The 15,948-nt window shown below is 44.9% G+C and overlaps 1 protein-coding gene across 2 annotated transcripts; it reads left to right on the top strand.

Moving 5' to 3' along the window:
- Window positions 1–256: 256 nt before the first annotated feature.
- Window positions 257–15,538, top strand: btbd9 (BTB (POZ) domain containing 9). Of its 2 annotated transcripts, XM_061753675.1 has the most exons (11): window positions 264–439; window positions 1,809–2,011; window positions 3,902–4,265; window positions 4,326–4,593; window positions 5,986–6,205; window positions 7,931–8,050; window positions 8,134–8,243; window positions 11,826–12,015; window positions 12,530–12,637; window positions 12,718–12,796; window positions 14,171–15,538. In XM_061753675.1, the coding sequence occupies exons 2-11, from the start codon at window positions 1,827–1,829 to the stop codon at window positions 14,363–14,365; spliced, it is 1,839 nt and encodes a 612-aa protein (XP_061609659.1). In that variant the 5' UTR covers window positions 264–439; window positions 1,809–1,826; the 3' UTR covers window positions 14,366–15,538. The 2 variants fall into 2 exon arrangements, 1 of the variants encoding a protein (XP_061609659.1); XR_009785418.1 differs by lacking the exon at window positions 11,826–12,015 and having other exon boundaries at window positions 257–439; window positions 7,931–8,243; window positions 14,171–14,309.
- The last annotated feature ends 410 nt before the right edge of the window (window positions 15,539–15,948 follow it).

Below are 15,948 nucleotides of genomic sequence, written 5' to 3' on the forward strand. Positions count from 1 at the left end.
CCGTTTGTTTAAAAAAAAATTTCAATCAAATACCAAATAGAAGTTGGGACTTAAGAGATCAGAATGATACTGTGATTTTATTTATTTTAAAATTGTCTTACGATAATTTCGGTAAGTAAGGATAAGTAATTGTTTAAGAGTCCCTTAAAAGATGATTTAAGCCTATTTGAAGCAATTAATACAATAGCAAATTTAAAGGGAAAATTTCAGCAACGACGATATTTCCTTTTAGACAATCTGTGAACCGGAAGTACTTGCGCGTGACACGGAACTGCTTTCCGCTTGCTATGATGTAGGACCCTTTGGATATTTGGAGGCTTTTACTTTAGGTTCGGAAGACAACCAAACGTTTTTTTTTGTTTTTTCCCCCACCCCTCTCCTGTTTTGCTTCTTTGGAAGCGCCTTTGAGGACTAGAATAATTTGTCTGCCAGCTGCTTGGTGAGTCTAACGCGCAAATGAGCGTAAAATGGCTTTTGACAAACGTCTCGTCGTCGGGGTGGCGAATGTCTGACAAACGAGAAGAGGGGCAACTTCAAAGTCTGCAAGATCACTCAGCTCCTTAACGAACGACAAATATTACCATTACATATTTGAAAGTATGGCCTTGCGAACACGGTCTAAAAATAAACTATCCGCCCCCCTAAATAAAAAAAAAACAACAATTCAAATATCCGATTTTTATCGGTTTCCCCCCTTTGCTTGAAGGAAAAGCAAACGACTATGATGACGTTACTCTTCTTAAAAAGAGTTTGGCTTTTTTTTTTTTTTTTTTTAATTGCTGGGATTTGCTTTATTTCTCCTGGTACTAAACGAGTTGTTTTTTCCCAGCATCAACCGGCACCTTAATAATAAACAATAAATATTACAGGGTGAAAATTAGTTCTTGTTGGAAAAAATGTCCCGGTGGTCCAAACTTATGTAAACACGAGCCTTCAGAAATGAACACTTTACAAAATTTTTAACAGCAGGGCTGCACCAAATATCGAATAATTAGGTTGCAAAGTGTCTCCCTTAAAACTTTACAGTAATCCTTTTTCCAGACGGACTAATGTTGCTGCAGTCTCACTTTGAAATAAATCTACCGTCTCATCCACTGACTCCCATCATCCATGTCACACATCTGGCCAGGCCCCGCCTTTTAAAGCCAGACCCGGTCAAAGTCCATCCATCCATCCATTTTCTGAGCCGCTTCTCCTCACTAGGGTCGCGGGCGTGCTGGAGCCTATCCCAGCTGTCATCGGGCAGGAGGCGGGGTACACCCTGAACTGGTTGCCAGCCAATCGCAGGGCACATAGGAACAAACAACCATTCGCACTCACAGTCATGCCTATGGGCAATTTAGAGTCTCCAATTAATGCATGTTTTTGGGATGTGGGAGGAAACCGGAGTGCCCGGAGAAAACCCACGCAGGCACGGGGAGAACATGCAAACTCCACACAGGCGGGGACGGGGATTGAACCCCGCACCTCAGAACTGTGAGGCTGACGCTCTAACCAGTCGGCCACCGTGCCGCCCCGGTCAAAGTCACAAGTACTAATGTATAGAACTTGTGGATGGCAACCTGAAATGGACAAAAATAATACCTGCACCTCATATTTTGGATTGGTATTCTTGTTTAAATATGCAAAGTCAGTTTTTATCTGATTACTTGAATAATCGATGGGATAATCGCTAAAATAATCAATTCTACACACATGCACACACACACACAAACATACACGTACACAACTTGAACAAACCTGACTTGGTTGCTCTCTTGTGAGTCGTTGGCCTGTGCTCACTGCATCACTACAGTTTTGTTGTTCAGGTGGCCACCAGCACCAGGATGAGCAACAGCCACCCCCTGCAGCCGCTGGCCTCGGTTTCAGAGATCGACCACGTCCACCTGCTCTCAGAGCAGCTGGGTGCACTGGCGCTAGGCGAGGAATACAGCGATGTCACTTTCATAGTGGAGGCCAAGCGGTTCCCTGCACACCGGGTCATCCTGGCCGCCCGCTGCCACTATTTCAGGTAGCACCCGCCCTTACGTGACTGATGCTTTATTTGTTATTTTTTAAAAGTATGTCATTCCAACTAACAATTTACATATTATCTTGTCATCTGATTTTTTTTGCTGCTTAACCTCCTCACTTTGGACACTTTTGTGCCTTCAATGACATTGTGTTTTTGGACTGTAGTGAAAGACAAGCAAGGGAAGAAGATCCAAACTCCACACAGGAAGGCTTCAAACCCCAGAATTGTGAGGCAGACGTGCCTAACCCCTTGCGGAACTGCTAACCACTTACCACCATGCTGCACCTTTCTAATCTTATGTCAAACAATAGTTTAGTACATTACACATGTGCTATAATTTTCAAAAGAAAAGGATAGAAAATTAGACTTTACACCGATCTAATCGGCCTGATCATTTTATGCTGATCGGCTTTAATGTCATAATACACCGATCTGATCAATGACGTCATTGATCGGCTCCGCAAAAGACATTTACTCCGCGTCGCCATCGTGTACAGTATATTTGAATCCCAACATAGTTTATTTTTAGCCTAGTCGTGTGTCTTTTGACGTACTGTAAATATCTGCCCACCAATAAAGTAATTTTGAAAAAAGGGTTAGGCGGTGTGGGACAGACAACACGTCTGAGACAGACAACACGTAATGCGTGAATCAGACTACAAGACAAATTTGCTCTTTCACGATTGCACTATGTCAGACTACTGCAATAAAATCTTGTATTCCGTTACCACCGCATGCCGCTTTTTACGATCACTGGGCTTTATCTTGTCAACTCAAATGCGACCGGATACACTCGTTACCATGGCAACGACGACAAGAGTGGATCGTGACGACTGTATTATAAGAACAGAATGGGGAAAAACGCATGTTGGTGGTCACCGGTGCTCGGGAGAGGAGGTTCTTTTAAGGATTGCTTGAGGTATGTTCACGTACTTTTAATACGATACGGCTCACAAGCAGGCAACAAAACGTTATGTAGCCTACCAAGCTACTGCTAGCACTAACGGTTGTACCGGCGTTCTGTCGAATCATGCTATAAAGTTTCGGTGTGGGTGAAGTAATTTAATTACAATAAAGTAATTTATTACAGTAAGTTAGCACCCATTATTTCTGTAATGTTGGTTTGACCTGACTGATTAGAATACATGACCCGACTAGAGCAGTGATTTCCAACCTTTATGGAGCCATGGAACATATTTTACAATTGAAAAATCTCACGGAACACCAACAAACAAAAATGTCACAGAAAGTTGATTAATTATTGTATGTACTTCCTGCCATCTAATAGAAGACCATTCATTTGTTGTCTGTCACTATGCCTCACTGGCATAAATAGATAAACAAAGATACATTATTTTTTATAAATATAATTTTTTGAGCAATTACGTACACAAGTATAAACAGTAAATGAACAGGCCATTTAAATAGACACATTGCTCCATCTTGTGATCGGATCGGTGATCAGTTATCGTTTTTTTAAACTCCCTGATCGGTCCCAAAAATCCTCATCGTGTAAAGCGTATAGAAAATACTTTGATCAATGCAAATTCAGTTGTGATTATTTGATATTAAATACGTTTCAATAATAAAAAAAAAAGCAGGTAAATAATAAGTAACAACAAATATGAGGGAGGTCTTCACAATAGCTGGCAATATGGGCAACTGCTTTGAAATCGGCTGGAGCTGAATTTTCCAAGAGGAAGCACTTATTTTCCCATTATCTGTAAAGAAAAACATTTGTAAAGATTTTCTATTATTTGTGTGGAAGTTTATGCAAATTGGTGCTTGTAAGAATATTTATTTTTGGGAAATTATGATTTGGTGGAAGGCCAAATCACCAAGACTTAGCTGTTATAAAGAAAAACTTTGTTTTTGTGTGTTAATCAGGGCGCTGTTGTACGGTGGCATGAAGGAATCTCAGCCCCAGGCAGAGGTGAGTCTGGAGGAGACGCGAGCGGAGGCCTTCTCCATGCTGCTGCACTACTTGTACACGGGCCGCGCCAGCCTCAGCTCGGCCCGCGAGGAGGTGCTTCTCGACTTCCTGGGCCTGGCCCATCGCTACGGCCTGCAGCCACTGGAGGACTCCACCTCCGACTTCCTACGCACCGTTCTGCACACCAACAACGTGTGCCTGGTCTTTGACGTGGCCAGCCTGTACTCCCTGAATGCACTCGGCGCCGCCTGCTGCTCCTACATGGACAAGCACGCGCCCGATGTCTTGAACTCTGACGGCTTCCTCACGCTTTCCAAGGTAAGAGAACAGGAGCCGGAGCTGTGCAAATGGAGGCTGATGCTTTTTCTGCATTCGTAGACGGCGCTGCTGACAGTGGTGCGGCGTGACTCGTTTGCTGCCACTGAGCGCGAGATCTTCCAGGCCCTTTGCCGCTGGTGCCGGCAACGCTGTGAGAGCGACGACACACAGGAGGTGATGGCGGCTGTGCGCCTGCCGCTCATGACGCTGACGGAGATGTTGAACGTGGTGCGGCCATCAGGCCTCCTCAGCCCCGACCACCTGCTGGATGCCATCAAACTGCGCTCGGAGAGCCGCAACATGGACCTCAACTTCCGCGGCATGCTCAGTCAGTTCTCAATCTCATGAGTAGCGTTGGTATAATTGGTTACATTTTGTGTGTACCATGGAGCCGAGAGAGTAGTCTTGTAGGGTTGGGTAAAGGTCACATCAAACATGGGACATGAGATAAGGCACATGAGTTGTGAGTCATAACATGATATTTGAGATATAGGAGATGAGATCTGAGGCACGAGACGTGGAACGAGGTGGCACACATGAAACTGGGTGTGTGACCGACATGGGACAAGAGATGAGATGTTACATGAGGCATGGGACATATCAGGTGAAACATGGGATGTGAGACATGAGAAATGAGATGAGAGACATAAGATAGGCACCAAAGAGAAGGTGTGAGTATCTAGCTCAGGAAAAAGGAGCGTTTTCTCAAATTCACACTTTTTATTTGATAATAGTGTTAAAATTTTTGGTTGTAAATATTATTCATTGGACAGTTGGGTGGCAAATATTCACTGGATACGGGGAGCATATAAAAACAATTAGACTTAGTTCAGTAACTATGAAGCTGCCAAGATAATAGTAACAGATTTGAAAAGTAGGACAAGGTGGCCAAAATGACATAACAGTACTCACCCTTTGTCAAAATTGAACTAAAGTACAATACTTGAGTTCATGTGGAAGGCGTGTGTGACTAGATACGCCACTGTGCCCAGCCAACGACCGCCAGCCTACATAACCAAACTCTTGACAACGTTGAGGTGGATCACTTTGCTTGTGGATAGATGAAGAAGGCAGCTCGCTCGGACACTTCAAACGTACCTCTTCAATTTGGCGCCGAGTGGGAGCCTGGCCGCTTCCGGCTGCACATAGACAGCCTCCCCCAGCCTGTGGGCTTCTGTTTACCGATCGATTGCGAGGAGCTCGTGGCTGCTCTGCTCCACACGGCTGTTGAAGCCGGCGAGCCTGCAACGAGAGACGCAGCTCCTCCCCGCTCAGAGGAAATTACCTCTCCGTAGCGTTAGTGAAATCTAAGGTAACAATTACAAACTGTATGTTACTGTTTTTACAGCGCACATCTATTCTCCGTGCTCACTCGCATGTTTTTATTTTTTCTAATCGCAGCCGTTGTGATTTGAGCATTCCATTACGTTGCGATGTCGGTTTGAATTTAATCGTTCAGCCTGAGAACAAATGCATCTTTTCACATAAAAGGCCAGGAACGCTGAGTTTGTAGCGCTCTTAGTTCTTGCAACTAAATCGCTCCAATCGGGTGTGTTCAGAGCTGCACACCACACCCCAAAGGTTCCTGGTCCTAAAAAAAAAAAAGAAACGCATGTAGGCAATAGTTCCTTTGGTCAAAATATGCTCCATATGTTCCAAATGAGCTATGTTATTTTTATGCTGTAGAAGAAGACTCAGTTAATGTCTTGTTGTCTTTCAGTACCGGAGGAGAACATCGCCACCATGAAGCACGGCGCTCAGGTGACGAAAGGCGAGCTGAAGTCAGCGCTGCTGGACGGGGACACTCAGAACTACGACTTGGACCACGGCTTCTCCAGGCACCCAATCGAGGAGGACGGCCGGGCCGGCATCCAGGTCAAACTGGGCCAACCGTCCATCATAAACCACGTGCGTCTGCTGCTGTGGGACAAAGACAGCCGGTAAGGACGCCCCGCTTTCCTCCTCATAGCCTTCGTGTGCTAGTGTTGGCCCGCTATATCGCATTTCATCCTTCATGCCAGCTATAACGCAGATTTTTAAGAAATTGTTTCAGTATACAGGTTAGTTCAAATTTAGAGTTGCGCACCTTCAATGTAGTACCACGTTATGCCACAACATGCCGGGCAGCACTGAGCTCTACTTGAAAAGATACAGCGTAATTAACTCAGTCACTGCCGTGGACATTTACATTGGTCAACTGGAATCCAATCAATTACTGCTACCAACAAATAAATTCGTCAGTTATGTTTTTCAATGGGGAGGCATGGAAGAGGGTCTCGCCCAGCTTGTTTTGTGAAATTCACGTCGGTGAAACACTGTAATGACGAACTGATCCCTGTAGATGGCTGCATTGCCTCGCTTTGGATTTCAGATGAGAACAGCTTTTGGGTAGAAGATAAAGATTTGGGGGTGAATGTTGGCTTGTCACGTCAATTTGAGGGATAGAAATAGCAAAACACGTTGGAAGTCCGACAAGTTTATGCACCTCACACACCGTCAGAGTATGTATATGTAGGGTATAAAGAGAGTATGTGTCACGGTAGGTAGTAGAAATTGTGTGTCGCGACTACGAGAAAAGATGATTCCGTTTATGGAGTGAATGCGCCATGTAAATAAAAGCCACTGACGTTCAACTCGAGCCATGCGCTGAGTCAGCACTGCTCACAATGCGTTTCTTAGTGTATATTTGTAAATCAATGATTTTGCCATCAAGAGCCCTTTGTCTGTCTTGTTTTTGTTGTTTTATTGTTTGCAATGCCACAAAAGCATTAAATATTAGCTTCAATGTTACTGTTCTGCTTCACGTTTCTTTTCGCAAGAAGCTGGTTTTCTCCAGTCTTTGGTCAGAAAGTGTTGTTTTTTGTGTGTGAAACCAACCCGTTTCCTATTGCTGATTACTAAAGAATGGAAAAAGCTAGAAACAAAAGTTTTTTACCCTGGTGAAGGAAGTCTATTCTTTCTTTTTGGTAGGTTCAGTGTTTGTTGTCACAAAACAATATTCTGTGGGTCTTGAAAGATCAGTCAGAATGCTCTAAAACGGCTTGCAAAATGTGGAACTCTGCTTTGGAAACTGCTGCTTTGGAATGAGTTAAAGGTGATTTGTCACAAATGTAATTGCCTGTGGCTGAATTTTATGGCAATCACAGATTATGTCGACTATGTTTTTTTAAGTGGGATTTAATTTAACTAAAATATGATCAACACAAATGTTTATTTTTTATTTTTTCCCAAAGATCCCCTCATAATTCTAACACCAGTTAAACATAACTAGCATGATTGTGTTTGTGCCACTAAATCATATAGGAATTAAAAAGTTGCCTATTTTTGGGGAAAGAAAATGTCAGATAACAAAATCATATCTTTTAGAGAAAAAAGTTACGTTGTCGTGCGTATAAAATCATTTTTTCAAGATAAAGTCGCTATATGATATTCAAGTCAAAAGTTTAAGAAGGGAAGAAAGTCAGAATTTTAACAAGTGAATTTTCTAAAAATGCAACTTTGTTTTGGTAATATTACACCTTTCTATCCTGAAAAAATGCACCACAAAAAGGATTTTTTTTTGCTGAAATAATCCAACTTTTGTTGTATTTCCCCGCAATTAAGAGACACGAAAGGCAGCCAAGGTGCACTGTGATCTGATCCAATATATCTTGTTGTCATTGCAGCTCATATTCTTACTACATCGAGGTTTCCATGGATGAGCTGGACTGGGTTCGTGTCGTTGACCATTCCAAGTATCTGTGTCGGTCCTGGCAGAATCTCTTCTTTGCGCCAAGAGTGTGCAGGCAAGCCCATCTGCATCTCATCTGCCACTGGTCTTCTTTCTGTTCCGGTAAAAACGTGGCGCTATTTTTGTTCTGCGTTGTAGGTATGTTCGCATCGTGGGAACGCACAACACGGTCAACAAGGTCTTCCATCTCGTGGCCTTTGAGTGCATGTTCACTAACCGCACCTTCACCCTGGAGCAAGGACTGCTGGGTAAGTTTCAAGAACACACTGTCACTCAAGATAATGTCCCATCACTCACATATCATGTCTCACATGTAATGTCCCATTTCCCCTACCTCATAGCTCACATCTCATGTTCCATGTCGCATAGCTAATACCCATGTCACATTTAACTCATTCACTCCTGTGGACGTTTATATTCGTCAGCTGGAATCCACTCGTTTAATGGTACGTTTTTCAACGGGTAGTCCTGTAAGATTGTGTCACCCAGCTTGTCTGTGAAATGAAAGCTTCTACATAACTATAATGACAAACAGATCCCTGTAGAGGGCGATGTTGTATCGCTAAGGATTTGAGATCAGCACAGATTTTGAGTCAAAGATAAAGATAAGGAGGGTGAATATCAGCTTGTCACGTCGATTATGAAGTAGAAAAATGCCAAAACTTTGGAAGTCACACAATTTTCAGCACCTGACACTGGAATAGATTGTGTATATATATATATATATATATATATATATAAAGATAGTATGTGTCACAGTAGGTACAGTAGTATAAAGTATGTGTCGCAATCATGAGAAAAGATGACTCAGTACATGAAGTGAATGACGAACGCATGTAAAAAAAAATAAAATAAAAAAACCCACTGATGTTCAGTTCGAGCCATGCGGTGAGTCAGCCTTGCTTATGGCACATTTCTTACATGTATATCTGTAAATAAGTTATTTTGCATCAAAAGCCCTTTCTCAGTTGTTGTTTTATAGTTTCAGGTGTCACAAAAGCAAACAATATTTGTGTGAAACTCACTGTTCTACTTGTTTTGTCCATCCATTTTCTACCGTTTATCCGAGGTCTGGTCGCGTGGGCATTAGCTTTAGCAGGGACGCCCAGACTTCCCTCTACCCAGCCACTTCATCCTGCTTTTCCGAGGGGATCCCGAGGTGTTCCCAAGCAAGCCGAAAGACGTAGTCTCTCCAGCGTGTCCTGGGTCGTCCCCGGGGTCTCCTCCCGGTGGGATGTGCCCGGAACACCTCACCAGGGAGGCGTCCGGGAGGCATCCGAATCAGATGCCCCAGGCACTTCATCTGGCTTCTCTCGACGTGGAGGAGCAGCGGCTGTACTCTGAGATCCTCCCGGATGACCGAGCTTCTCACCCTATCTCTAAGGGAGAGCCTGTGGAAGAAACTCATTTCGGCCGCTTGTATCCAGGATCTTGTTCTTTCGGTCACGACTCACAGCTCGTGACCATAGGTGAGGGTAGGAACGTAGATTGACCGGTAAATCAAGAGCTTTGCCTTTCGGCTTAGCTCCTTCTTCACCACAACGGACCGATACAAAGTCCGCATCACTGCAGAGGCTGCACCGATCCGCCTGTCGATCTCCCGTTCCATTCTTCCCTCACTCGTGAACAAGACCCCAAGATACTTGAACTCCTCCACTTGAGGCAGAATCGCATCCCCGACCTGGAGAGGGCACGCCACCCTTTTCCGACTGAGGACCATGGTGTCAGATTTGGAGGTGCTGATTCTCATCCCAGCCGCTTCACACTCAGCTGTGAACTGCTCCAGTGAGAGTTGGAGGTCACTGCTTGATGAAGCCAACAGAACCACATCATCTGCAATCCTGAGGCCACCAAACCGGACCCCTCTACGCCTCGGTTGCACCTTGAAATTCTGTCCATAAAAGTTATGAACAGAATCGGTGACAAAGGGCAGCCTTGGCGAAGTCCAACCCTCACCGGAAATGAGTCCGACTTACTGCCGGATATGCGGACCAAACTCTGACTCCGGTCGTACAGGGTACCAGAGTTTTTGCTTCAGCAACCACCAAAGCTGCATTCCGCTTGGCCAGCCGGTATCCATCAGCTGCCTCAGGAGTCGCTCAGGCCAAAAAGGCCCGATAGGACTCCTTCTTCAGCTTGGCTGCATCCCTCACCGTTGGTGTCCACCAACGGGTGCGGGGATTGCCGCCACGACAGGCACCACCTTATGGCCACATCTCTGGTCGGCCGCCTCAGCAATGGAGGCGCGGAACATGGTCCACTCGGACTCGATGTCCCCCGCCTCCCCCGGAACATGAGCAAAGTTCTGTCGGAGGTGGGAGTTGAAACTCCTTCTTACAGGGGATTCTGCCAGACGTTCCTAGCAGACCCTCACAATACGTTTGGGCCTGCCACGTCGGACCAGCATCTTTCCCCACCATCGGAGCCAACTCACCACCAGGTGGTGATCAGTTGACAGCTCTGCCCCTCTATTTACCCGACTGTCCAAGACATGCGGCCGCAAGTCCGATGACACGACCAAAAAGTTGATCATCGAACAGCGACCTAGGGTGTCCTGGTGCCAAGTGCACGTATGGACACCCTTATGCATGAACAAGGTGTTCGTTATGGACAATCCGTGATGAGCACAGAAGTTCAATAACAGAACACCGTTCGGGTTCTGATTGTGGGGGCCGTTCCTCCCAATCACACCCTGCAGGTCTCACTGTCATTGCCCACGTGAGCATTGAAGTGCCCCAGCAGAACAATGGCGTCCCCAGTGGGAGCGCTCTTCAGCACCCCCTCCAAGGACTCTAAGAAGGGTGGGTACGCTGAACTGCTGTTTGGTGCATAGGCACAAACAACAATCAGGACCCGTCCCCCCACCCGAAGGCGGAGGGAGGCTACCCTCTCGTCCACCGGGGTGAACCCCAACGTACGGGGGGCAATAATTATACCCACACCTGCTTGGCGCCTCTCACCGTGGGCAACTCAGAGCGGAAGAGAGTCCAACCCCTCTCGAGAGGACTGGTACCAGAGCCCAAGATGTGTGTGGAGGCGAGTCAGACTATATCTAGTCGGAACTTCTCGACCTCACACACCAGCTCGGGCTCCTTCCCTGCCAGAGAGGTGACATTCCACGTCCCAAGAGCCAGCTTCTGTAGCCGGGGATCGGATCGGCAAGGTCCCTGCCTTCGGCCACCCCCCAGCTCGCACTGCACCTGACCCCTATGGCCCCTCCCACAGGTGGTGAGCCCATGGAAAGGGGGACCCACGTTACCCTTTCGGGCTGTGCCCAGCCAGGCCCCATGGGTACAGGCCCGGCCACCAGGCGTTTGCCTTCGAGACCCACCTCCAGGCCTGGCTCCAGAGGGGGGCCCCGGTGACCCGCGTCCGGGCAAGGGAAACCTGGAACCATTCATATTTTTCATCATAGGGGTCTTTTAGCCGTGCTTTGTCTGGTCCCTCACCTCGGACCTGTTTGCCATGGGCGACCCTACCAGGGGCGTGAATCCCCAGACAACTTAGCTCCTAGGATCATTGGGACACACAAACCCCTCCACCACGATAAGGTGACAGCTTCCAGGAGGGGTACTTGTTTCGTTTTTCACAAAAAGCTTTTTTTGTTCTTTTGCTTTTTATGAAAAACAGGTGTTAATGGTGCAACGTGTTCTACTACTAAAGAATGATAAAGCAAGACAAAACCGTTTTTCTGGTGGAAAAAGAGCGTCTACCCTTCTTTTGGCCAGTTCAGTGCTTCTATTGTCACAGAACACAATATTCTGTGGGTCTCTGTCACGTCTCATGTCCTACGCCTCATACCTGACGTCCCATGTGTGTGATGTACCCAGTGCCCACTGAGAACGTGGCCACGGTGGTGTCGTGTGCCAGTGTGATCGAGGGTGTGAGTCGGAGCCGAAACGCCTTGCTCAACGGTGACACGCACAACTACGACTGGGACTCAGGCTACACCTGCCACCAACTGGGCTCGGGTGCCATCGTCATCCAGTTGGCTCAGCCCTACTGCATTGGTTCCTTAAGGTGATGCTCACATCAATGAATCAGTCATTTGAGCAAGGCGGAAGTGCTTTTCTCTGCGTTGCTGAATGCTGTAGTAGTTTGCGCAGTATTATACTTACATAAAAAATAAATAAGAAGACAGTCTCTTCAAAATTCAATAAGCTGCAGTAATATTACTCATTTTTCACAGAGGATAAAGAATATATGCCTCTGAGTAATATATTGTTTCACTTCGTGTCGCTGTACTGCTTGTGTTCAAATATCTGTTGCTGACATTGCTGCTTGTTTTATTGTCTGTTGTTTTGCATTGTGTGTTAGCGTTAGGCTAACAGACTTGCATACGTTGTTTTTGTTAAATACATGTAAAGTTGTCTTTGTTGTACAGTATGTTTAGTTTTACAGTAAACTTCAAGGGGGAATGGCAATAAACAGAGTGAAGCTAGTACTTGGCCTCTTTTTTGAAGAATAATTTACAAAAATCTAATTTTAAAGTACATCTTTGTTCATTGTGGTGAATTTGATGACTTCTGTGTAGGTTGCTGCTTTGGGACTGCGACGAGCGCTCCTACAGTTACTACATCGAGGTGTCCACCAATCAGCAGCAGTGGACCAAAGTGGTGGACCGCACCCGAGTGACGTGTCGGTGAGGCAATTGAAGAAAATGAGCACCTACGTCAGTTTGATTTTGTGTCATAATCATGTCGACGTGACCTTGTACCCCAGGTCCTGGCAGACACTCAAGTTTGACAAGCAGCTGGCCTCCTTCATCCGCATCGTGGGCACTCACAACACTGCTAACGAGGTGACGACAGACTGGAATCAACGTGCTCGCCTCTTTCACGTCCACCTTGGGCACATTGCGTTTGTGTGCAAATGTCTACAAGACATAATGGAAGCAGCTTCTTTTTTTTTTTTTTTAAACACGTCACCACAGAGCCACCAAAGATGACAGTATTTAATTCTCAGGCTTCATTCAGGTTTCCATAAATCATATCATATTTGAATAAATAAATGATATACATGTTTTTAACTTGTCCGAAGACACCAGCTATAAAAACAAACAAAATTTTAGCAAGTTCAAAAACAAACAATTATGTTATCAAACTGTAGTCATGCTCGTTAGCATTGTATACACAGGAAGTCAGCTAACCTGTTTTCCGCATTTGGTCATGTGAAGTTCCACATTTAGCGGATGGGGCCGGAAAACCGCTGATGCGAACAAAAGTGCTTAGTTGTTGTATAGTGGGGGAGGGCCGACTCATGGCGGACTCCAAAGTGATTTATGCGGTGCCGTAAGCCAAGATCTGGATAAACTGAAATGATGAAAAACTGTTTAACGCACTATCTCCACAATTGAGTACTACATAGTTCTCAGTCTTTGTTTATTTTCAGCAGTTGTCTTCAAACATTTATAATGTATTTAGAAACAAACCTCTCAATTGACTTAACAGGTCCTTTAAATTAATAGCACCCTCATTATTGGTTATTAAAAAGTATTAAGGAACTCAAATACATGGAGCAAAATGCAATTTAGTGTAGTATCTGCTACCAGTGACAATTCTAAAAGTAATTTTAATGTCTGACATCTCACATCTGACGTAACACATCTCGTGTGTCTTCGCTCTCGCACAAATTTCATGTCCCACAGCTCATCTCTTTCTCACTTCTCATGTTCCAGGTCTGAACTCTCATCTCATATCATAGTTCCCTTTTTCATGTCTGATGTCTCAAATCTAATGACGCGCGTCTCATGTCCCATGTTTAGCGATGGAGCTATCGAATATTTTGTAGAATCATTATCCGATTGATTAAGTAATTGAATAATTTAATTAATAATAATTTAATTTTGCATTATTGAACACGATGACATGCATGTGAGTTGTAGGTTATTTTTTTATGTCCACTTAGGGTCGCAATCCTCATGTTCTACTGTAGTACCTGTGACTTTTAAGTGTGTGCCTTTAAAAGCCCTGGTGAGTGACCCGGGCATCAAGCGAATGAGAGAGTAGAGTTGGCTGGCTATTAACTGGTGAACCCATTAGTGAGTTTTGGCCATTCGTAGCTCTTGTCTGTATATTTGCTTGTGTTTGTTTTTTATGTTCTATTAAGCGATGGAAAGTGCATTGGCGGCTGTCTATTTTTGACCATTTGAAATTCACGTGCTTTTTCCACACAGGTCTTCCACTGCGTCCACTTCGAGTGTCCTGCCCAGTTGGACACGGATGTGAAAGAAAGCAGCCCGAGCCAGGACGCCTCAGATTCGGCCCCATCCTCCTCCTCGCAGCCACCTCGACCTCAGCGGCCGTCGCGCACGCACAGCCTGCTGCCCTCTAACTCGTCTTCATCTTCCTCACAGGCCAATCACCGTTAACGACAACACTGCCACCACGGCGCTCCCTACTGGAGAGTGTTCGGAGGACTGCCATTTTTGCACAGCCGTCGTCTCACCATCATAACTCGTGCTGCTTTTTGTCACGTCCACGCGCCTTTTCAAGGCTCCGGTCTTCCCGACTCGTTTGATACGTTTTTTGTGTGACTTTGCTACTTTGTAGACTCCAGCTCGCTTCAGAGTTCCTATCAAATGTGATCTATTTTGAAGAAAGCGGGTGGCTATTTTTGCAACGCCTTTGTATGCAAACAGCACTTAATCCCATGATGATGTCTTTGCATATTCAACCAGCCTCCTCCCATTAGTGTTTGTTGACTAAATGTGTGGTCCTCTCCCCCCATACCTCAATAGAAACCTGACTGAGATTGACACGTCTTCATCGACAAATATTACACACTTGCTGACGAGAAAAGCAATAAGTTGAAGGAAATTGGGTCTGAGGGGTTCAGACCAAATCATTCACGCACTCGGGCTGCAAACAAGCAAAAATAACAAACTTTACATGTCACGAGCAGCTGCTATTGGCACTTTATAAGACTCAAGTTGTGGAAATAAAGCTTGCGTCTTGGGGTCTTTTGACTGACGAAGTACTGGAGCTCCTGGTATGTTAAATGAAGTTTTGTGTGTCCATGTGTGTGTGTGTGTGCTTGAAATGAAGATATCAGTGCTTGCGGTTGACGTTTCTTGCACTTTGGAGTATGTTGATTTTTTTTTTTTTTAAAAGCACATGTAAATGATTGTGTCTATCTATTGTTATGAACATACCCCTCTGATGCAAGTCCTTAGACCCCCTTACCTATTTATTAGGAACCCCAAGATTTTGATCTATTGCGTCATCCTTATGATTTTCACAATCAAATCTGTTGAGAGGTTTTGTCTGTCCCATTTACTGTTCTTGAATTGTTTTTTTCTCATAGTGAACCTCCCAACAGAATATCCAGCCTGGGGAAGGGAATCCTTTATGAAACTATTCCCTTTATGAAACTATCAGTCTGATGGAAATGTGGTTTGTTTGTTTGCTTTCAACTTCCTGTAAACGTGTTCACGAACGTCAGTTCATGTTCTGCTCAGCTTCTGTCCGAAGCAGAACGGTTTTTGTTTTGTTTTGTTGATATCCTCCTGAGTGTCAAATAACATTTATTCCCACTAATGTTACAGTTGCTTGCATTATTGTCCCATATGAAGGCAAAATTGTAGTCAGAGACCTCATCTGCCTTTATGTGGTATATCATTGTAGGTGGTTACTTCTGAAAACTTTTTGTACATTTTCAAAAATATGATAGACAAAAACATAGCCTTCTTAAAGCACCTTTAGCTTTAATGATTTTTGAATTTGGTGCTCAATTCCTAAAAGCGATGATTGAATGTGTATAATGGAATCGATGGTAAATTATTTTAAAAGGCATATCTGCCTCACAGGGTTGAGGTTCAAATCTAGGCCTTCCTGTGTGGCGTTTAATTTGTGGGGGTTAGCATGTTGGCTTCGGGGAGAGGCTGATCGAAAAGTCAGTCCTCCAACTACATTTTTCCAGCGCAAAATTCAGGTTGGTTGCCCCCCCCCCCCC

The sequence above is a fragment of the Phyllopteryx taeniolatus genome, chromosome 18, assembly GCF_024500385.1.
Source record: "Phyllopteryx taeniolatus isolate TA_2022b chromosome 18, UOR_Ptae_1.2, whole genome shotgun sequence".
Lineage (NCBI taxonomy): Eukaryota > Metazoa > Chordata > Actinopteri > Syngnathiformes > Syngnathidae > Phyllopteryx > Phyllopteryx taeniolatus.